Source organism: Folsomia candida, unplaced genomic scaffold, assembly GCF_002217175.1.
Source record: "Folsomia candida strain VU population unplaced genomic scaffold, ASM221717v1 Fcan01_Sc017, whole genome shotgun sequence".
NCBI classification, from domain to species: domain Eukaryota; kingdom Metazoa; phylum Arthropoda; class Collembola; order Entomobryomorpha; family Isotomidae; genus Folsomia; species Folsomia candida.
Genome location: NW_019091209.1, coordinates 3359735 through 3383234, shown reverse-complemented (window position 1 = coordinate 3383234; position 23500 = coordinate 3359735). Strand labels below are relative to the sequence as shown.

At 39.7% G+C, this 23500-nt stretch overlaps 1 protein-coding gene across 4 annotated transcripts; it reads left to right on the top strand.

Moving 5' to 3' along the window:
- The first annotated feature begins 1285 nt into the window (after positions 1-1285).
- LOC110857031 (gamma-aminobutyric acid receptor subunit beta) lies at positions 1286-23000 on the top strand. Of its 4 annotated transcripts, none has more exons than XM_035857339.1 (13): positions 1286-1750; positions 5098-6055; positions 10721-10830; positions 11525-11592; positions 14510-14596; positions 14672-14811; positions 14879-14961; positions 17877-18014; positions 18788-18951; positions 19198-19318; positions 19403-19533; positions 19619-19776; positions 19863-23000. In XM_035857339.1, exons 2-13 carry the CDS (start codon positions 5991-5993, stop codon positions 19981-19983), a joined length of 1386 nt encoding a protein of 461 aa, XP_035713232.1. In that variant the 5' UTR covers positions 1286-1750; positions 5098-5990; the 3' UTR covers positions 19984-23000. The 4 variants fall into 4 exon arrangements, with proteins under 4 accessions (XP_035713232.1, XP_035713231.1, XP_035713229.1 ...); XM_035857338.1 differs by lacking the exon at positions 17877-18014 and adding an exon at positions 16745-16882 and having other exon boundaries at positions 19604-19776; XM_035857336.1 differs by lacking the exon at positions 11525-11592 and adding an exon at positions 12308-12375 and having other exon boundaries at positions 1287-1750; positions 19604-19776.
- The last annotated feature ends 500 nt before the right edge of the window (positions 23001-23500 follow it).

Genomic DNA, 23500 nt, shown 5'->3' with positions numbered 1-23500 from the left:
CACCAGCATCGCCGACCTATCCCAGCAGACAGGAAACTCAACTTCTCGTATTCTTCCAGAGACACATGCCATGATTGATTGAGGCCTCTCTCTGCTTTACGTGATCTCTCCTCAAAAAAAGAGACGTCACCAGTAACCACAAAATGCTGCCGAGTGGTTGGTTAAACTTTCAAGCGAAATTATATTTATTTCCAGTTCAATAAATAATGTTTCTACTTCTTCTTCTTTGAAGATAAGCTCTCTAATTCATTTCGCTCTCTTCATTGATATTCATTCAAGCCGAGGAGGGTAGCCATAAATCTCTCCCTCTACGTGACAACCTGATAAGTTAATCTGATATGGGCTTATGCACAAAGAACAATAAATCTATGCATGGATGGACCACATACTTACAAGAATAACCTGAAATTTCGCTACGAGTTGAACGACTCGTGCATCCCGGCCAGACCAGTGTGAGCCATCTACACCCCTCTGACAAGATCTTGGGAAGAAGGAAAGCTTAACTTGGTCTGATCCGGGAGAGAAAGTTGGATCTCGCAGAGGCCGTGTGGCATGCTTTCTCTCGTTTGTTGTTGCTTTCTCTCAACCCAATTTTCCAGCAGCATCATCATCATCGTATCATTTCATAGAAACAAAGAGAGAGAATGTTCCACTTTAAGCATTTATCCCCACCATTATTTCCTCCTAATCCGACCTAATGTGCATGTCGTTTTTCGAACAATGTCCCCAACTCGATTCGATTCTCCCTGCACAATTAGCCCAGAACAAAAGACGACGGGGTGAAATGTCAACACACTTTTTAACCAACCAGCCAGCGGATCCATCCATTGTTGCTGATCAATCTGCTCCAACCAAATAAAGTGATATCGAGAGACAGGAGAAAGCAATAACACAACGGATAAAGCCGAGATGAGCAGGAGAGAGAGAAAGTTTTGCATTAATATTACCCAACCCTTTGAGCCATGTGTGTATGTTGTGTCTGTGTCTATATACTTAATCTTCTCGGCTTTTTTGGGGTTGGCAGCCAGCAGCACGACTGGGATGCAATGCGAGTGGACTATATACACATACCTACTCGCTGGCTTGGCTGGGTGAAAGCGGAGTGAAAACATGTATGAGATGAGTGACGCAAGTGCAAGTGCGCAAGTGGAATCTGACCCAATCAGCAGAGGTTCCTTTGCAGCAGCAGTGCAAAATCTGAGCAATGTGCCGCCTATGTATGTTCTCGTTCTTCGTATGCAATATAATAATATGTACAATCTCACTTTCTTCTTGGCGATTGCAGATAATGCGCTCCCTCCTCAGACCAGTGCGAGCGACGGAAGGAGAAAGTACGACGACCACGATCCAACCAACCAACCAAACCACTACCGACCACTTACTTACGTACTTTCTCAACTAGCAATCTTTTCCTCACTCACTCACTCACCAGCTACACACACACACACGAAAAAAAAGAAAACAATGACTGACAACTTTCACCAGTGAGAAAAAGAAGAAGAACAAAAAATACTGCGAGACCACAAGTAAAACTATTTATTTATCGATACAGCTCACTCACTACTTGATTGAAAAAAGAAAAAGAATTACTTGGTAAAATAGAGTGAAATTTTTTAAATAGTGAAATTATTATATTTAATAAGTAAAGCTACATTTAATTAAGTGTGTTATTTAAGTTTGTGACAATTTATTTACTTCCTCCGGGTCTGATTCTTGTGCTCAAATCGGAAAAAATGTGTTAACCGAAATAGTAAGTAAATCCTATTTTCTTCTACTTTTGAAATTTTTCCAAATCCAGTCAGAGTCAGATGGGACGACGTTACACATTGGGACAGAATTGATTAAACATGCATACCCAGAAGAAGAGGACAGATGTTTTTCTCTGCAGAAAATTAGCTGGGAAACAAAGTCGAAACTAATCGTAGGTAGTAAATAAGTAGTTCCGTATTATTATTATTGGTCGAGCGAGGCAAGTTTGGAGGGAGAGCAGTTGGTTTCTACACCATTATTTCCATGCATTTGTCCGTTAGAGTTGGCGAACTAAATAAAAATGAGACCGAGGAAGAAGAAGACGAAAGTAATCCGCTAAAGGGATTCAAACCAAGAGGATCCAATCCATTAAATAAATTTGAGACTGTCTTGTCCTGCATTATTTAGAACCCATTTAGAACCAGCAAAATTTCCAATTCTTCCACTTACTTTTGACCATTTGGGAGGAGGACGAACGACTAAGAAAAAGAAAATAAAAGGTGAAATAAATGTCAATCCGATCCCACTTTTTTCAATTCTGCTCATCCATTTGTCAAAGTTATCGTGAGTGAAAGGGAGACAAGTTTGTTTGTCGTGGCTGCTGTTTATTCTGTCAAAACTCGAGAGAATAATACTTGTTTTCAAGACAGGTGTTTTACGTATTCTATTCTTGTCAAAGCCTATAAATAAGTACATCTGAGAGAAATAAGTAATGACAATTCAGGAACATAGGTCACGTATCCCATCACGAGCGAGACATCCTAGAAAAATGGGTTGTTTGAGTAAATAGTCTCGCTTGGCAAAAGTAAGTAAGTAAAAAAGAGTGCAAAATCCGATCCAGCATGCTCCAAAGTCTGAAGAAAAGTGGTGGAATTTCTGTAAGGATGGCGTTTCTAGTTGGCCGCGAGAAGAGTAGTAGTGTGTCAAGCTGGGAAAATCAATATGAGGGAAGGGAAGCCAGTGAAAGTAACGAAAGACGAAGAAGTGCGCAGCGTGTATACGATGTTAAAAAGGAGCCTTACAAGCCCTCAAATGACCTTTATTCCAATCCCAAAAATAACTCGGCTTCAACTCCCTGCTAAATATTCAGCTTTAAACAAATGAAATATGAAAGGTATCAAAAGGTTGGCGGATGGATCAATCAATTCAGCGAGACTCGAGTCGACGAGAGGAGAGAGCAAAGAGAAATTTCATTCCTCCGCACTTTCCATCGGCAGATGGAAACTGTCATCGTTTACTCGTTGTCAACAAGAAATTGATTGACATTTTTCCAGATAGTAATAAAAACAATATCTCCGGCACAATATGTACAGAAGAACTCCATACATACCCCGAGGAACTTACTCACTTAAATATAAAGTATGAAGCATACATACACAAGTAGATTCCATCCGTAGGCAACCTTTGAAATATGTATTCAGTCCGAGGAGACCGATTGGCATTGGTTAAAAATTAAAGTCAGCTATCCCATTTTACCATCAATTTGAAGATCCACAGGGAGAGAGAAGGCCAAGGAAATGAGGGCACCACCACACCACCCGCCAGCAGCAGCAGTTGATGGAATATCAGTGTACTTTCTTCTTCCTTCCTTCCTGCTGGGTTGGTTGGTAGCAAAAACCAGCAGAATTTAAAGCAAGGCTTGTATAATATCAATCTATGGATGTAGTTTGGATTTTTTTTATCTGTTCCCCCATCACGTAAGTAGCGTCGTTGTATTAGCGAGGAGAGAAAAAAAGAAGATAGAGAGCGAAGAAGTAATTCTTCCCCGTCCAGCTAACCTAATTTCGGGGTGACATCAAACACTGAATTATTCAATGATTCCCTATACACAAGGCGAATCAGTAAATCGCGAGTGACACGGTTTCGACGGGGCTACTTGTTTCTTTCTCGGGTGGAAATCGAGGTGTGCAGGAGTTGAGGAGTGTGATGTTATAGGTTAACTTTTGCCTTTCATTTTCCACACGGGAGACACGAACGTTGGTTGGTGCAGGTAAATAAATTGCTGGACTTGGACTTGTGTGTGTGTACACAAATTTGTTTGGGGATAGGTCCACTCCTTTCTTTCGGTAGGTACGTGTGTGCATGCAGTAAATACGGTTCATTTGGATCATTTTGTTGCACAATTTATCAGTATTTGTTAACGGGGAGAGTGGTGGTGTCCCCTCGTCACTCGGTACGCCAACACCACCATTGATTTTATTAATGAATGCAGTAGCACCTAACCTGTCAGAGAAAGTCGGCTACTGTTTATACAACAAAAATCACGCCAGGTTACGAAATTTTAGAAAGTTTTCCAAAAACAGCTTCAATAACAGCTTCAATAAAATAAGCAGGTCCATTACTTCTTCAAAAATCAAGAATTCTGCCCCTTTGACCAACCCATTTATTTCCAATCCTTTCAAGAAATTCGACACTTTCATCCTCCATCCAGTTCTATCCAGTTTTATCCAGTTTAATCCACCTCACACCGCCCGGAGTGACTTTCCCACTTTCCTTGACATGATTGTGTTTGCAATAGTGATGAAGAGTGTGATGATAGAACAAGGCACATGGATTTTAAACGGACGTCCACCTTTCCATGTGTCGAGTTCTCATATACCTAAATACGTTCGTCTAACTGGCCTGGAAATAATTCCAGGCTGGAAAATAGGAAGTGAAAAGGTCATTTGTAGTACTCAACTAATAAAAAAAAGAGTGAACCTAACTAAATATATTGGTCGCCTGCTATACAACCAACAACACAAGAACCTCCTCTCTCTTACCTACCACCACACGAGATTAGTATTATTTACCGAGGCTGCTGCATTTATATTTCATTTCGAGGAGAGGAAGCAGTAGCAGAGCAAAAGTTGTATTGTGTTGTGCACAGGTGGGGATTCGCAGAGGCAGAAATCTACGAGAAAGAGAGAAAGACGGAGAAAGTTGGATCCGCTTTTCTTAGAACGACCATGAATGTATTCCTACCGTCGTAGTACGTACGTACGTAAATAGCAGTGTCGCCTGGGATCTTGGCTTCTCTTTCTCTTTTCCGTCGGTGGTGGTGGTGGTGTTCTTGGAATTGTTCAAGAGAGAGTTTTGTGAGTGGGACACAGAAAAAAAGTTGGTTCGTATAATGTCGTCGTGTTGTTTTTATTATTTCAGTCTTCGCCCTCACCTCACCTCGTCTGGTCTGGTCGGGTGGTCGTAAAGTAGTGACATATTCCCCACGATATGTAGATATACCTATATTTTCTCCGTATAATTGATCCATGCACATGTATCAGCCTCTGTCTAATTTGCATTCCAATTAAAAAAAAGATTGGTAAACTGGAAAATTTTTAAATAAAAGTGTAAATTTCTCTCTTTCAGGTGATGCAAATTCTATAACTTCAAAGTCCAAGGTGACCCCGAGATGATGATGATGCTGGAAATGATGAAATATACACAACCGCAGCAGCATCTCTTACTCACTCACCAAGTGAAAATGATTGTTTCTTGAGAAAATAGAAGAACAAACAGAAATTCGCGTCCCACCTCGTTGTCGAATTATATACAAATATTGAGACCAGAGAACTCGCGTCTTCTCCTTGCGGTGTCCTTCACGGGACAATTAGACATTGTATATGAACCCTCTTACGTAATCTGTAACTTTCTGAGTGGATATCAACCCAAGCAGGCTTTATTATAGTGTAGTAGACTGGATGAGAGAAAGTATAATGTCGTCTGCGTCGCTGAATTGTTCTTTGTTCCTTCGTAGTGATCCCACAGTTCACAAGTAAAAGTTATTCTCCTCCTCCTGCTACTACTTACTTAGATACGTACACGCCGAGTGGGTGGGTTGGTCGGATGGAGAGAGGATTATTACATCCTAAAAAATTATGGAAAAAGAGACTGCTAATTGTTTTAGAGCTCACTTGCTTCCGAGCATAAAAATTAGTCGACTTTTAAATGTCGTCGTCACTTTTCACACTTCCAAAAGCGTTATTATCTCATCATCCGGATCATCTCCAGTTCTTCTCCAGAGTTGAAAGTACCGAGAACAACAAAGCCGTCGTCGCCACCGCGCATCTTGTCCTCCTTCACCGTCGTCGTTCTCCTCGTTGTCGTCGTAATTATCATCCGTTCTTGTGACAAAAAGAAACAAGAAGACAGGAAAAAAATAATAATTAGTCTTCATCTTCATCGTCGTCTCTTCTTCGTCTTCGTGTGATCACCCCCCATTTGGACCACGTCGCGCACTTCTTCTTGCACCAGCAAGGAGAATGGTTCTTTGGGTCTACGCAACGTTGTCCTTCGTCCTTCTGCTCAAATTTACAGCCAATGCCATGTAAGTCTTTTTAAAGGTTCAATTTCCATGTCATAAAGCAATAAGGAGCAAACCATTTGCATAATACATCACTCTTTAAATTTTGAAACAAAAAAGGCAAACAGTTATAAATCTTGTAGCCCATTTCCTCCAACATAATGTCGTCGAGGGAATAAACATTGCCTGGTTTTTATTGTTCACACCGATTTATTAGGAAAAACGGAGAGAGGGAAAGTTGAGAAAAGAAGTTTAGATTCACATTCGAGGCCTTCATCAGCAGCGCTGATAAAATAAATATGTCGGGTAGCAATAGGATTAGTACATATTTGCTCTTCTGGTACCTGTTAGTTAGCTCGTTACTTTATTACACAACCAGCACCACCACCAGCACCACTCCCACTATTCATAAATATATACCTCCATTCACTTTATGGATTTCTTCTTCTCGGATAATAAATGGATGAAGGGGGAGACCATGCAGGCATGCAATGTACATACATTCGTTCATATGTTCATACACCACTTTATTTATTTCTTCACCCACCTTGACATACTTTTGTGCTTCTTTCTTCCTTTCTTTATCCAGTTATTTCTTCTCCATTGTGTCGTTTTGGCATTCATTTCATACACAAAATGCAAGGCCTGCCAGCCATGTACCCACCTGTGTAAGTAAAGTAAAGTAACGATAAATTCACGTAAAAACTTTCCTCGCGCAATAAATGACAAATATTAATTACAATATTATCGCGAGATCTGTCACTAGATAAAAGTCGAGTTCAATCAACCAATTCTGATATGCACGCACTTTGCCGACTAATGGAGGAAGGATTGGATCGAGCAGGCATGCATACATGGTTGCATATACCTGAAATTATACCTGTTCGTGTCAACTAGCCCCGAAAGTGGGGTGTAATAAAAATATGGGTGCAGAGAAATTACCCTGCACGGAGAGAGAGAGACTCATTAGATTATTTGGAAAAAAGTATGATTAGCCTCGTACCCGAATCTAGTGGTGGCATGATAGTATCAAACTTTAAGTCGTGCACACGAGGGCAAATGACTAATTGTTCATTATCGACAAAGTCCTCTGGATGATTTTCTTTTACTGTTGCACGACCCAACATCATGGTCGGAATATATTTACAGGCACTGCAGACCAAGGTACATAGGTGAAAGCATGCAGTGTTTGCATTCCATTCCGAGACAGGTGTTTTCATTTCATTCCGGAAAACATAAAGCAAGCAGGGGGAGAGAAGAAAATAATGAAAATTGGGGGAGCATAGGTCACGTATCGCGAGTCAGACAGACGAGGATTGTTTGTGTGGTGGTGAAAGTATGAATAGTGCAAAATACGATCCAGTATGGACTGGTTTTCTTTGAAGGGAAAGTGGAGGAATTTCTGCTGCTGCTGTTACGAGGATGGCGTTACTCAAGGCACAAACACATACATGGGAAGAGTGTGTCAAGCTGGGAAAATCAATATGAGGGAAGGGAAGCCAGTAACCAAAGAAGTGCGCAGCGTGTGTACCATGTTAAAAAGGATCCTTACAGGGTCTCAAACGACCCTTCTTCATAACCCCCTAAAAAATGGATACCTTTAAAAATATGCAGGCTTCTTTTCGTATATAAAAAAAGAGATGAAACTCATCCAAAAAATGTCGCTATCTTTTTATCCCAACTTGGAAAAAGAGTAAGCCTTAAACGAGCCCGGAATCCAATCAGGTTTAACCCACTTAAATAAAATTGCATTTCAATGCAAAGATAAATAAATATTTGACTACATGCCAAAATCAAATCCCTACCCTTTGTTATGCCTCGCGTAGGAATTTTGCTCCAGCAGAGTGGATTTTTTATAGGAAAATGACTATATTGAGAGTAAAGACGAAGAAAGAGATTGAAATATTTCGTACAAACAACGGTTATTTGTTCGGAAAAGGGAGGAAATGGCAGTAGTAGTGGAGAGAAAATATAATATTGAGACATGCATCTGAGGAATGGGGTTCACGTTTATTTATTTATTTAACCCAGTCGGTCGTCGATTATTAAATAAATAAATAACAACTCAACTCTTCTGCGTATATATCTTACTCGATTTCCTCACTGCTTTCCCTCCAAAAGAAAAGAAGGAAAAAAATGGAAAAATGAAACGCAGCAGGAGTAACATTATTATTATTATTACTTTTACGGACCGTATAGTTTTCTCAAATTGAACTCATTTCTCCTCTACACAGATATTTTTCCGTCAGCATATACACCACCACCACCGCCACGGTCTTAATCCTCGGGTATGCACAGATATGGCGTGTAATGAAGTAAATATGGCTGGGGATTGACAGCCCCATAAAAAAAATGCCGACAACCAAGCATGACTGACTGACTAACTAAGTAATGGTTGGTTTTAGAGGTTGTGAAAGTCCTATTTACGCTCTCCAGGTCGTCTGCTCCCATATCATTCGTTCGTACATATGTAAATATAATTTCGTTTTTGTAGTTCCCATCATGTATCATCATCATCATCACTACCAGACCAGTTCACCAATTGTGTCCACTGACATGTCGTCTATGTACGTACGTACTCGTCGTGTCGTCGTAAACTCTTGTCACGACATGCAGCCCCTGGTTCGACACGCGATACAAGTATTTATTTACGACCTGCTCAGCAACTCGTTTAAATAAAAAGAGTGGAGAAAGCATGCATGATACATGCGATGCAAGTCCCGTTCCCGTCGTACTTTGTATCCCAATCTTTCTTTCTCTCTCTCATCTTTGTCTCTCTTCTGTGTTGTCATCTCGTATTTATTTGTGCCTCGTGTGATGATGACCTCCCACTCGAAAAGGATGTGGATACATACATCGCTTGCCATTTATTATGTGTGTCGCATCCACTTTGAACACGCCACGCCACGTCGCCCACTTTCCGCCACTCTTTTTTTATCCCTTTGTCTACATAATTCTGGGGATGAAGTGGCCAAGTTGACGTGGGTGAGTGGGTGGGAGGGAGACGTGGATTGGACTAGATGTCAACTTGAGGTTCGGCAAGAGAGAGAGATCAAGTGAAGCTTGTAAACAAAGCTGATAACGGGATAAAAGAATAAAGTAGAGAAGGAGAAGCAGAAGACGACGAGATAAATTGGACGAGATGAGACGAAACTTGTGACCAATGAGGTTATTTAAAGGGCAACGGAGAGATATTGATCGTCTCGCAGGGTGCAAAGGTATAGCTGGAGGGGAAAGGTAAATCAGTGGCGAGTGAGATAGGAGGAGGAGGATAGTGGACGAAGCAGATTCAAAAGATGAGATCGGGCCATTTCGCCCATTGTTCCCTCATCCTCCTCCTACCCACGTATACCTACAGGCCAACCAACCTACCTACCCACCTAACCTACATATCTATCCACCACCACCACGGTCGGAGGCTGTGGAGAGTGAAAGCTATGTAGTAAAAAATGTGTGCATGCCAAACTAACTTGTGTACGTACATACTGGTCCAAATATATAAAAGTGGTGGTGGTGGTGGTGGTGGAGAGCAAAGCCCGACGAGACCGTGATGATGGTGGTGGCAGATTATAGGATTGGATACATACATGTCTGTACCACCAAATTCCTGTATTCATACTTGGGTGAAAGGATTGGCAGCAGTTCAAACTTGCAACTTTCTCCGCACCACTACTCACTTTTCTCCCAATGAGATTTTGGCTTGGGCAATAACACGGCAAAAATGTGTGTAGTGGAAGCCATTCTAATGATGATGATGATGATTCCAGCAGAACAAGTCATAGTAGTATTTCTCTTCTCACCTCGAAAGTTTCTTCACCCATCCATCCGTCCAAAATTGGGAGGAGGGTGTTGATGGCGGAGAGAGAGGAAGGAGAAAGCGGAGCAGATGTTGTGGTGAGAGAAAGTCTTTTTTCGTCTACAACACGGCATCGAAGAAGGAAAAGGCTCGAGGATAAAAAGTTGCATCATTTCATTTTCACTGAGCAGGTTTCGGGCACAATGGGAGGTTGAAATCAGCACGTTGTTCTCTCATCCGCTTTCTCCTTCCAGTCAACTGGTTGGTTTCACGTATTCTGCCAGCGTTCGTCCGTCCTTAGATACGTAAAATCCACACTTTATACAGTTAGTGGGAAAATCAATGGTGAACTGCGCGAGGGGAAAGTTGGTTGGATAGAATGGATAGTTTACTCTCATTTCGTGATACTGCTACTTACTTTTGGGGATGTGTATGTACTCAATGAATCTGTGGGCAAAGTTTGGTCTCTGATTTGTCAAAATCTCTCTCCCCACCAGACACACACACCTAAATACATTCAACGTGTATGTAAACGCTAACCAAACCAAACCACAAAGTCAATTTACTTTTGGGTCAAAGAAGAAGAAACTTATCTGATTTCTCATTCATTCTTTTCCTCCCCATTGTACGAGTGTAATTGGACTACGCACCAGAGTCGAGAGAGCCATTGTGCTTGCTTTCTCTCTCTTTTTTATAGGGGGGAACCAAATGTGGAGAATGGATCATGAATTTTTATCCTCACTTTTAGATATTCAACTCGGCGACTAATTTAGCATTTCATCCGTTTCAGTATGTATAATGAAGGATTGGGAGTGAACTTTATTCCAATTAGAACTACGACTAGATATCCATTTTTTCGTGAATTAACGGTTTATTTTTGTCCTTTTTTCCAGAAACACACGGGGAACCGGGGAACTTCCAGGAACTCTGGGCACAAAAGTATCCGAAATCCTCAACTCTATTCGAGAAGGATATGATAAACGTGTTCGGCCAAATTACGGAGGTATCTTTTTCTCACCACTTTTTTCCTCCTCTTTCTTCCTCTCCTCCTCGTATTCTTCTTACCTCGTCTCATTCTACTCCGCGAGAAATGTCGTCGTCGTTCCTATGTCGATGATAAGTATGCTGCCAAGTCGGAGTCGAGCCTAGTTATTGGTTGGACTTTCACCAACAATCTAATCCATCCTCTACTCCTGGAGAATCCGTCACTCTCCTCTTCCCACATTCGTATTCGAGAGTGAAGGATAAAAGTTATCTCAAATCCTCTTATCTCCGCTTATCCAGTCCCACCTCACTCTGATCATCACGAAATTCTTTATGCCTTTTGATAATCATAAAACTGTCGATATGTATAATATTTCATTCTATAGTCGTCATAAAATTGCGTCATCTTTTCCCTCTTCATGTATATAAAAATATATATTCAAGCCGTCCCCAGAGTGGTGCACTTAAAATTCTCTCGGCAAACCCGTCCAGTCAAATCCAATTCTTCGTCACTCTTACTTTTTCCCATCTCTCCCCGCCGACCGACTGGAATGGATGGGTTGCCAATAATTTCTCTGTGAAGAATTTTCTACGTGCCAAAAAGAAATCAGTCTTTTCCAGATTTCTCTTCTCCCCTTTTTCTTTAAGAGGGGATAAAATAATGATGATTTTGCATTGTGAGGTTTATGTAACACGGTTGCTGCTTATGTCAGGTGAGCCGGTTGTCGTCGGGGTTACTATGTACGTGTTATCCATCAGCTCCCTGTCTGAAGTTCAAATGGTACCCAATTATATATACATATACACACGTGATATTCATAAATCTTATATCTTGCATGCCACTAGTTTTTTGGTTTTACTCAACTTTTTCCTTTTTCTACTACCATTAGAGCTCTCAGATCAGTTTTATATACTAATTCGTTTGATTTACAATTATCGTTTTTTATTGGCGATATCGACTCGATAAAAATATCTACTTGCAAGTTATGCAATATTCATTTAAGTAGTGGATCCAGTCTGATTTTTGTGTTTTGGTTGAGCGTATGTTATCATTTTGTAAATAGTAGTTTTTTCTCTCTCTCTATTCCTATTTCTCACTTTCTCTCTCTCTAAAATTACGACCTGTTTATAATCACAGCTTTGTTATTAATTGTTCCTTTCTGTATATAAAAAGCTTGAAATCTCACAATTATTAAGCAGCCAGCTAACTACTTTCCTTCCTAAACGAGACTTATCGACACCCAGAGCAGCCAGGGAAATCCAAATCCTTTCCCACTTATCCCCATTGTTTAGGACGACGACTTATGTACTTTGTGTAGAGATGCGACCTCCAAATCCTCATCGGGGACGTGTGTATGTGATGAAATTTATTTAAAAAAGGGAAATTTCTGATAACTTCTTCGATCGATAACCGGGATGATGTAAAATTGTACCTGTTTTTTCTCAATACTTTGAATATTATGGGATTTAAGCCGTTGATTGATATGTATGATCAGGTGAGCCGGTCGTTGTCGGGGTAACTATGTACGTGTTAAGCATCAGCTCCGTGTCCGAAGTGGAAATGGTACCGAACACTCTTTGTTCTAGTAACGCATATATGATGAAAATAGCAGTGTTCTCTTTGTACTGATAAAGTCAGGGCTTCATGATCAAATCTAATAACTGACTACTCGCTCCTTCTTTCATCTGTCTTTTCCAGATCAGCAGAAAATACATCTTTTCCACTTTTCTTCCCACATACATATTTACCACACAAGTTACCGCACTCACCACCATTTCCATACTTTTTCTCCGTCCCGAATTGAGTTTCGACTCTCACGTGACACACTTTCATAACTTTGTCTACATATTTTTGAAACTGCGTCGTCATCATCGTGTCTTTAACCTGAGGGGAACTACTGCGTTCTCTCTTCTCTGACACGACGACCACGACCACCACACTTTCTCCTTCTTCTTGACGCATAAAGTCCGCGGGGAAGCTCGGCCACCAAAGCTTTTCATAATTAATTATGTGCTAACCGGTCCTCTGGGAGGACACACTCCTAAGAAGACCTACATATCTCTGCCCCTGTACATAAATATATACCGCGTACCGTGTAGCTCGTTAATTTTGTTGTACATGACTCAGCCTCGACGACCGAGTTGAATATCTGAACATCATGATCCATACATATTTCACTACCTTTTTGCATCTCGTTTACCCCACCGCCTCCACCTCCGCCTCCTCCTCCTCCAACCTTTCATGTAATTTCATGCATTACCGTATTCTGCAGGAGTTGCCCTGTTCACCTCCATTTGTGTCATTATTTCATTCATTTCCTCTCTTCGCCGTTTTTATTTTATTGATCATTCACCAAATCATCCGCAGAATGAGTGAGTGGTTGGCTCGTGGTGTAAATATCATATTTACCGCAGTAAGGTTGCCGCAGTTTATTATTAAGTACCCGCAGCAAGCAGAAAGAATTACCACCACCCACCACCACCACCTGTGTATCTGGCGTCGAGAAAGACGCCACATTACTATGCATACCATCACTGCTGCAACTGACACTCAGAAAAAACTGGTGGATCCCGCATCCGCAAACTTTTTTTTAAAAAATACGACTTAAAACACCATCCTTTTTCCCATGATGCATATAAATACACACATGTTCATGTATGATGTCGTTGAGGAAGAAATATTGCTGGAAAAAAGGAGAGGCAGGCTCCCCTTTTTTATAGGATACTCCCCCTCTTATTAATCCCACATTTCCCGCATCGCTCGAGATAGACAATGAAACTTTCTTTGCATGTTTTATACATTTTTCTCTCTAATCGATCCTCCTTCTTTCTCACATTTTCTCCTGTGAGTCGTACTATCTACACGACTCATCTCTCTCTCTCTCCTCTCTGTCGCATAATAGCATTACATCATCTCTCTCTCTGTACTATTCTTAAAACTATGTGCTCTACAAGACTCGTCTCCACCACGCGTATGTAGTTACGTACTTATGTAGAAAGCAGTGGCCGCGGAAGCGGACAGGGGGATAATGTCCCCACGGGTGTTCGATGTCGGCATCATCTGCCCACCTTATATAAACCCGTCGTACAATGTTAATGTCCCCACAGCTTCCGCGGCCACTGACGTAGCTATCCATCTCTATCTTTCTTCTTCTTCTTCTCTTTCTCTTTCTCCTTCTCTTTCTCTGTCCAATAACGAAATCTGTCTCCTCACCGCTTTCTCTCTTTCTCTGTGTACAAAAAACTATTTAACTTTCTCTTTCCGTAACACGTAACATCCGTCTTTCTTTCTCTCTTGCTTTCTCTTCTTCTTTCGCTACTAAATAAATATATTATTTGAGTCAAGACGCGCTATCTATTACTTACTTAATAAATACTACTTATCTACTACTTATACTCGCTGAAGTACAAATTAATCTTGAGCAATAAATACGTTCTGCTTTATTGTCTTTGTTTACTGTTTTTGTTCGTGATCGACTCTTCTTCTTGTTCTATTTTATGATTTGTTATCTTGTCTGTACTGTCTCTTTCTGAAAACAGACGTCTCTCTTTTATATATACTTCTTCTTCTTCTGCTATTTCTTATTAGTGGTAGTAGATCTATATCTGATGATGTTTAGAATGCTGCTGTTGTTAGTTTGGTATTAATTTGATGGGGTGGAAACTAACATGAATTGTGTGCCCCGTGCTCCCTACAGGACTTCACGGTCGACTTTTACTTTCGTCAAACTTGGAAAGATCCAAGGCTGAAATTTAAAGGACCACCCGGAGTCAATACACTTTCTGTAATAAAACAAGTCTCATTTTTTTCAGGGAGGTCATTTCATGGGGAAGTAGTGCAAATAATTGAAAAATTTCAGGTGGGGACAGAATTCCTGAAAACACTTTGGGTCCCAGATACATTCTTTGTAAACGAAAAGAAATCCTACTTCCACACGGCGACGACGTCGAACGAATTTTTACGAATTTCTCAAGATGGCGATGTCCTGAGATCTATTAGGTCAGTGGTGAAACTTACGTAATAACACGTGGCAAGAGTTTAGCCTGTACCATTTTTCTCTGTTCAGATTGACTGTTACTGCTTCGTGTCCAATGGATCTGCGCTACTTCCCGATGGACAGGCAGCTTTGTACTATTGAGATTGAAAGCTGTGAGACATATTTTCTTAACTTTTCCCCTCTTGTTTTCTCTCTGAAAATGTCAGTCCAGTGCACAGCAGCCCAATTTGTTCGCAGTGTTACTATCACTCAGAAAAAAGAAATTTCTCAGCTTTTCGCTACATCCGTAGCCGAATTTCTCTCTTCCCCCTCACTCCCGCCCCCACACGATATTTATCAAATAATTACTTAAGCAGCAGCAACCAGCGTAACAAAATAATAATAATTCTTGATTGCTCTCAATAGTAAATAGCGATACTCCACACAGCTACACAGAAAAACACACAAAAAGACACAAATTTTATTATCCCTCTGATAATGTCATGATTTGCATTATTCACACGACATTTATTTATTAACATTTATACCCTATTTAAGTAAGTACAGTGGCAGCTGAAGGGTGAGTGGGGACAGAGGGACAATGTCCCCATGGTTGTTCGATATCCCCATCTTATATACACCCTATCCTACAATGTTAATGTCCCCACACCTTCCGCGGCCACTGATTAAGTAAGTAAATCGAATCGCAGTTGTGTAAAGTATTACTCTTCTCACGCCCTGAAATTTGTGAGGATCACGTAACGTAATTAATTCCCTCGTAAATCAACGACGATTTCGGACGGCTTATTGTTTCCTCACCGGTTTGGTTGTTACTTCGTGGGTGACATTTACTGCAAAGTAAACACTTGTGTATGACCAGCCGATGGATGGAAACAGTAATCCTTTCATATCCGTTGATTCGTGTAGGATTTCGAAAATCGAAATCTGTCATGTTTCCCACCAAATAGCAAGGCTTGTGTATGCACGTTAACGTTAGTTAGTTACATAAAAGATTTGCAAATATTGATAGATTGAATTTGCACAAAGATGGTGATAATCCTCAAGCAAAAACCTTTACGTGACACTTTCATCAAAAGCTTGTTTGTTTATGAAGGACAAATATTTGTGTTGCGATTATCGAGGAATTATACATTTCGGGATTAATTGGAGGGTGATAAATAGAAATCTCGCAAATTTTGAAAGTGTCACATAAACTTTTTTGGGTGAGGGCTTGCACGGAAATATAACTTTTGCAAGTGCATGCTTTATAGGTATATTCACTTGTCTGGTTCGGAAATTATGGTAAAAAATGCATGAAAATTGTTACATATGGAATATGAGCATGTTTGTATGTTTGTATCTTTGCCTGCATGGTGGTCAATTTTTTGCATAATTCTTGTGCATGTATGAAATGAAATCTGCACGAATTTGCTTGCTTGTGTCGCTTCGCTTAGATAATACTGAATGTGACGCTAAGTATTCTATTTTCGTAGCAATTTTCTCCAGTCAAAACAAATTTTGTAACCAATATCCCAAACCAATCGATAGGCTTGAATTTAATTCGACAAATATTACGTATCAGACAGCTTTCACCAAAATTCCTTGTAAAATACTTGATTGCATAATCTCTGCGGGAAAATAGACAAAATTCCTTGCTTTTCATAAAAAAAAATCAAAGATTATTAAATTCTTCTTCCCTTTAAACATATTACTTTTTGTGGTGAAAGTATGCGCTGTTATTGAACTGAACTGAATTCAAGCAAGATGCCCCATTTTCTCAAATATTTGTATATTGTTACCTTCATTCATTGTTCAACTATGTAAATATTCGTGGAAGAGAATAATGCATGCCATCGCTGTCTGTGTGTTAACTACTTATTTACCAAGTACCAGAGGAGGATGGGCGGGTGTGTTTTTTTATGTCCTATACAATATACATACATGCTGATAAATTAGTTGGTTACACGATGCGGGACATTGAATACAAGTGGGCCGCGGGTCGAGACTCCATCGGAATATCTTCGGACCTTCAACTCCCACAGTTCAGCGTTTTGGGTCACAGACACACACAAACTTCCGTAATCCTGACGACAGGTATTCCATTCAATCCAATTACTAATTCCAGCATCCATCCACTTTCTCTCTTTTTTCGCAAAATACTTACATATAAATTTGTGTACACGAAATAATCGCCACACCGAGAAGATGTCTGTACGCGCTGTTCTATGTACATATTTTTATTATTAGCTTGGTAATTATTATTGTGAAAGCTGTTGTATAAATGTCGTTACGTCGGTCGTGTGTTGCTACCACCCACCACGGCCCGACGTGATGTTGTCGGTTGTGTCAACCTCCAGGCGTGTCAACTTTTAATGAGTTTTCTCTGAAAACAATATCATTCTCCTCCTCTGAAGAGAATTGCATATGTCGTAACTGTGAGAATGTCATAAATGTCTCTTTGTCTCGGGGAACATTGGTGTTATAAAAACTATTAATTTAACCAAGGAAGCAAGCCAGTCAACCATATCCGGCGTCTTCTTGCTGTTGCATGCCTTGCTTTTCTCCAGGACGATTTCCAGGTATATTTATTGATGCTCACTCACTCACTCACTCACTCACTGTCTGTCTGTCATCATCACTACCTCACTGCTTGGTCTGGTCGGTAAGTTGTACATAAATTTGTAATGTCAGAAATTTCTATGCATGGTGTTTGACTTGAAGCTGTAGCTATTTGTGCATGGAATGTTTTGAGAATGCAACACCACCATCAATGAATGCGAATGAATGCATCTCTGACTGGCCAAACTTTCACCCACTTTCACTCATTCACTGTTTGAAGAGCACTTTCTTCATTACTGTGACGAGTTGGGGGTACATTTTTTTCTCTAGCCAACACATTTCCCAACCAACCCAAATCATACATATTTACATACAAATAGTGTCATGAAGACTGTTATATAACCACATTTAGAGATTTCCCCTCCTCCCTTTAACGCCGGTGATACTAACGCTGCGAATGACTCCCAAGTAAAAAAAGAAATGATGATGATGAACCCTGTGCGAAATTACGATGCAAATATTCCTATAGTTGGCTACACCATGTCGGATATCCGTTACCAATGGGCGAAAGGGTTGGAATCTGTCGGCGTGTCGTCAGACGTGTCTCTTCCACAGTTCAAAGTTCTTGGGCACAAGCAACAAGCAATGGAAATTTCATTGAGCACAGGTTACCTTTAAAAAAAGTCATAATTACGGAAAAATACTTACTTTTTTTGAGACACACAAAATGGTAATTCATAAAATATTGTCGACTTTGATTCTTTCTCGTCACAAAAAGAAACCCTTCACACTGATCATAACCACTAAAAAGCTTACATAATAATATCGCTATATACTCTCCCATTATACGCACTTTATAATATCGTAGAGTAAAAAAGAACTCACTAGAATCCAATCCATATAAAATCTTTAAAAAATCACTTTTAACTAAATGAAGTATTTAAGAATGGTAAAAAAATAATGCGCTCGTGATGCGATGAGAATTCACTTATCTTTTATTTATTTATTGTTTTTATATCTACACACATCACTGACATGCACAATAATAATTATTTAACAGCAGTTATCTAAAAGTATGGTTTTTATGCGATACACGCTTCAAAGCCGAGAATCGCTTCGAAACCAAGGAACGACAGAAATTTGAAATTTCCAGTACTACTTTTTTTACTTTGTGTCTTCTCGTACAATTCTAATTTTGAAAGGAAATGAAAAGAAAATAATTACGATTTTATATAACTTCAAAGCGAATTCACTTATCATTTTGAATCCACAAGGAGAGAAAAAAACATAATTGAACCACATTATTAGCCAACACATAACATTAATCTTTTTCCGTGTCCAAATCGTACATTTACTTAATTTACGTAAAAGGTCAAAATCCTGCAGGAATAAAATCTAATTATTTTCTCCAACCCACGTCTAAAAGGGATTTATGTGCAGGAAACTACTCTCGCTTGGCTTGTGAGATTCAATTTGTCCGTTCAATGGGCTACTACCTGATTCAAATTTACATTCCATCGGGACTTATCGTAATTATCTCGTGGGTGTCCTTCTGGCTGAACAGGAACGCCACGCCTGCCAGGGTCGCTTTAGGAGTAACCACGGTAAGAGGACGACATACATATTTATCTAGATAGTTATACATAAATAAGTAGGTGGACATAAAACCAGTGGCCGCGGAAGCCGTGGGGACATGTGGGGACACTAACATTGTAAGATAGGGGAGGGAGGGGTTTGTATAAGATGGGTAGATGATGGGGACATTGTCCCTCTGTCCCCTCAAGCTTCCGCGGCCACTGCATAAAACCAATGGCAAATACACCGAATAATGGATGACCTCTGTCCCACAGGTCTTGACAATGACGACGCTAATGTCCTCCACGAATGCAGCCCTCCCCAAAATTTCCTACGTAAAGTCAATAGATGTGTATCTCGGTACCTGTTTCGTCATGGTGTTCGCTTCCTTATTAGGTGGGCAGGATGCTCATTTAAATATGTACATATTTACATTTCTTAAGAGACACGACCCCTAATTTTGTACCCCAATTCTGACAGAATACGCCACGGTGGGGTACATGGCCAAGCGCATCCAGATGCGAAAAAATAGGTTCCTCGCCCTGCAGAAGATGGCCGAGCAGAAGCGGGCAGCCATGGATCATCACGACGAACACCACGCCAAGCAAACAGTACGCGACCACGAAACAGCTTAACATACCACACTGCTTATTAATGCGACACATATGCGCTAAATTTCAGGAGGTTCGTTTTAAGGTGCATGACCCCAAGTCATTCGCCAAAGGGGTGGGTACCCTGGAAAACACGGTCAATGGTGCTCGCGGAGGGGACGAGGAAAACCCTGCTCATCCCATCTTGCCACCGGGAAAGGATATTAATAAGTTGTACGGCATCACTCCTTCGGATATCGATAAGTGAGGGGGATTCATTTTTGTTAAGAGATTTTGAGACAGCAATTCTTAAGTACATGAAATATTTTGTATCTCTCTTTTTTTCTCAGATACTCGAGGGTCGTATTCCCAGTGTGTTTTATTTGCTTCAATTTAATGTACTGGATAATATATCTTCACATTTCTGACGTGGTAGAGGATGACTTGGTGCTACTAGAAAAGACGGATTAAAAACTTTTGTAGAAAACAATACTGTGCAGATAAAAAAAAGTACAAATCGATCATCAACAAAAAAAGGCACTTGGGGATGGACACGTAATACGAAAGGATCGTCCAACCCAAAACGGACGACGCGGCGTCATTATCATCATCGCCCGCTACCATCATGGACAGAACCTTCCTTCCTTCAAGTGCCCGGTCTACAGTTGTCGTTTCTTACGTAGTACAGTTCTTAATTTTCAACTTTTTCTTTTCGAAAGTGAAGAGCGTCTCGTGCCGCGGGGAACACAGATCAGTGATTCCTTCGTAGAAATGGACATGAAATCATAATACTCACAGCAATACTGTATCCACCAAGCAAACCACGTAATAACATGCTGTACGGGCGGATCATCACAGGCCAGCAACTTCGCCCTCACTATTTTACTACTAACTTTTGCGAAGAAAAATGGGGGATGAAGTCACTCAGAAGTTCACTGGCCCAGAAGGCGATGAAGGTAACCCTGCATCCAAAACGGTATCGAACTTGCCCGTCCGTGCAACCAACTACATACTCGAAGAAGAAAAGTAAGTAAAGTATTGCTCGAAAAAAGTGCTGCCTAAAATCGGAACGTATCCAAGAGTGAAAGTAAAAGCGGTGCTATTTGCTTTAAACGTGTGGGAGTGGTGCTGGTCGAATATGCAACAAGTGGACGACATCCCTCCCTCTCTCAACCGATCCCTTGATGATCACTTGACCAACCACGTCACGAAACTTGAGTGAAATTCGCCACGAAATAATTTCTTCTCATATTACTTCTCATTCTCTCATCCGTTCTTCTCACAGGGTTTTTCTGCAAACTTGAATGCTCACTCACTCTGATTTTACTCTACATAAAGAACAATCCCTACACCCCAACAACAATCTTCTTGGCAATTTTTAACCTATCTGATATGATGGAGATGACATGTGTACGTAAAATACATAAACGCATCGCGCTACTATAAATTAAATATTTAACACTAAGGATCAAGTTCCAAAAAGGTCAAAAACAACAACTAAATAAATAAATAAATAACTATCTATTTACATCTACACACACAACTTACCGTATAAGAGAGCACTTTGGCACGCTATTTACACACTACAAATACAATAATTTTACATATTTAGGAAGAACAAAAACAAACAAGCGTAATAATCAGAAACCAAAAAATTTCCACCACGAAATTTTATGTACAATCCCCGCACCGAGTTATATTTGTTCATCTCTCTCAAACTACCGAGTCCTTACTTATGTATGAAAACGCGTATGTATAATAAGGGACATTTTCTAGACAAATTTCACACCAAGAGTTTGATTTACATGCTAAGGACTATGCTAAATATGAGAAAGGTGAGAAAGCAACAAGTATAAATGCATACATGCAAATGCTCATTTTGTATCTGAAACTGCGACGTTAAGTGATCAATATTACTAAATGTTAGTGGAAAATGAGACACGACGGCTGAGAGAAAAAATCAAATCCTTAATATAAATATACCTACACACACACTATTACCATTCCTACAATGTATCATCGTGACTCTACATAAATATGCTACTGCACACACGAATTGATTGATGCGCAAGAAAGACTAGCAAACAATAAAATTATTATCATGCAAAGAAATCTGCCTTCCGGAAACTACCCTCACTTCAAAAAAGGTAGACTTTTACGCGAGTACATTAAAATGGAGATATACAAAAAATTAAAAAATGCAAAACTTCCACTGTATTCTTTTTACATGCTGACTTTCAATGCGACTTGGTCGTCGACCATTGATTAATTACGTGTGGCGTACATATGTATGTATATACTAAGGAAAAAAGGAGAGGAAAAGAGATTTTTATCTCTTTCTCCAAAAAAATAAAAAAGGATCATTATTATTTTTTTTATTATGGGAAAAATGAAATTTTTATAAATAAGACTTTTTGAGAAGTCCTTGCCCATTTTTTATTTAGTATGCGTTATTCCTGACCTTGGTTGATGTATATGTGGTAGGAACGATATCATCTTATCGTTGGTTGTGTTATCAGGTTTATCTATCTCATAGCCAACTCAAGAGAATGGAAATGATAGAAATTTTTTAACTTTTATTTGCTCATAACCAAACGGTATGTATGTACTAGGAAACCTTTGAAAATCCGGCACCAAGAGTGTATTTACATACTTTGTTCAGGCATTTGGTCTACTCTCTCAATTTGCCAACATCAAATTCCTGCATGAAATTTTAAAAAAATCTTGTGAAATAAGGAGCTTGCTAGATCTGCATTGTAAATTATGGAATTTAGCTGTACCATCAATGAATAATTTACACGAGAGAATAAATAAACCCACCAACTTTTACAGCCTTACAAACATGGTGCTCTTCCTGTTCATACATAAAACGGTGTGTGTGACTTATCTGTATCACGAAAATATTACCGTGGAGAAAGTAAGTAAAAAATGTGGTAAATAGCAATTTTCTTCGGTTTGAGAGACAAGATGGATTAAAAAGTTGTCCTGATTCCCCCAAAATTGCTAAACCCCGTTTGTACGTAACGCCGTAGATTTGTATGCAATTACAAAAATGTATTATAAACCAAACCAGTTATATATGTACTACATACATACTTGACTAACTACCCACTACATATTTATTACTGCTGCTATACACATGAGAGTAAAAGTCAATTACTTCAAAAAAAGTGGTCATGTGAAGACTGACCTCGGATTACTACAAATCGGAATGAATGCTAAAAAATGACTCACATAAATACATATTACGTACGTATTTACGTATGTATCGACATAATGCTACCTAAAACTTGTTAGTAATTTCATTCTACGGAGAATCTTCGTGAGAGAGAAAGTTGTCGTACTAACTAAATGCAAAGTGTCATTTTATTTCTTCTCTTTTGTATCCAGATGAAAGTGTTTCTAAGAATAAGTATAAAAACATTGTGTAGTCAATTGAGGAGATGAATGCAAAATTGTGAATAAATAAAACCAACAATGTGTACGTATTTCGAGGAGTTGGAGTGTTCCACATTTTTCATTTTATTTCGTGCAGAATTTGTTTCTTCGTTTTCGCAATATTTATGAAAGAACGAGGCAAAAAATTAATGACGAATTGAAATTCTTTTGTCCACCAAACTTCGAAACTGGGACAAACGCGTGGAAGGAAAGTGTGCAATTTCGAAAATATTTTTGTATCTCGAGATTTTTCCTCATTCATTTTCTAAACTTTCCACATTTCCCCGTAGTGGTTAATCATGAGCCACGGGAATGATTCCTCTCACAAATTGGGTACCTCAATACATGCATAAGTTAAGTTTTGACATAAAATAAAACCCTCTCTCTCGTAAAGAAAAGCTCTTAAGCAAAGTTTTTTTTAGCAAAGTACGAAATCTGGTCATGGTCACAGTTGAATAAAAAAAATCCTCTTGTCCTTCTAGCAATCCCATCTCATTAAACTTCATTTGTCCGTGTCAGACCTGTAAATGAGCTCACTTTTAATCCCGTT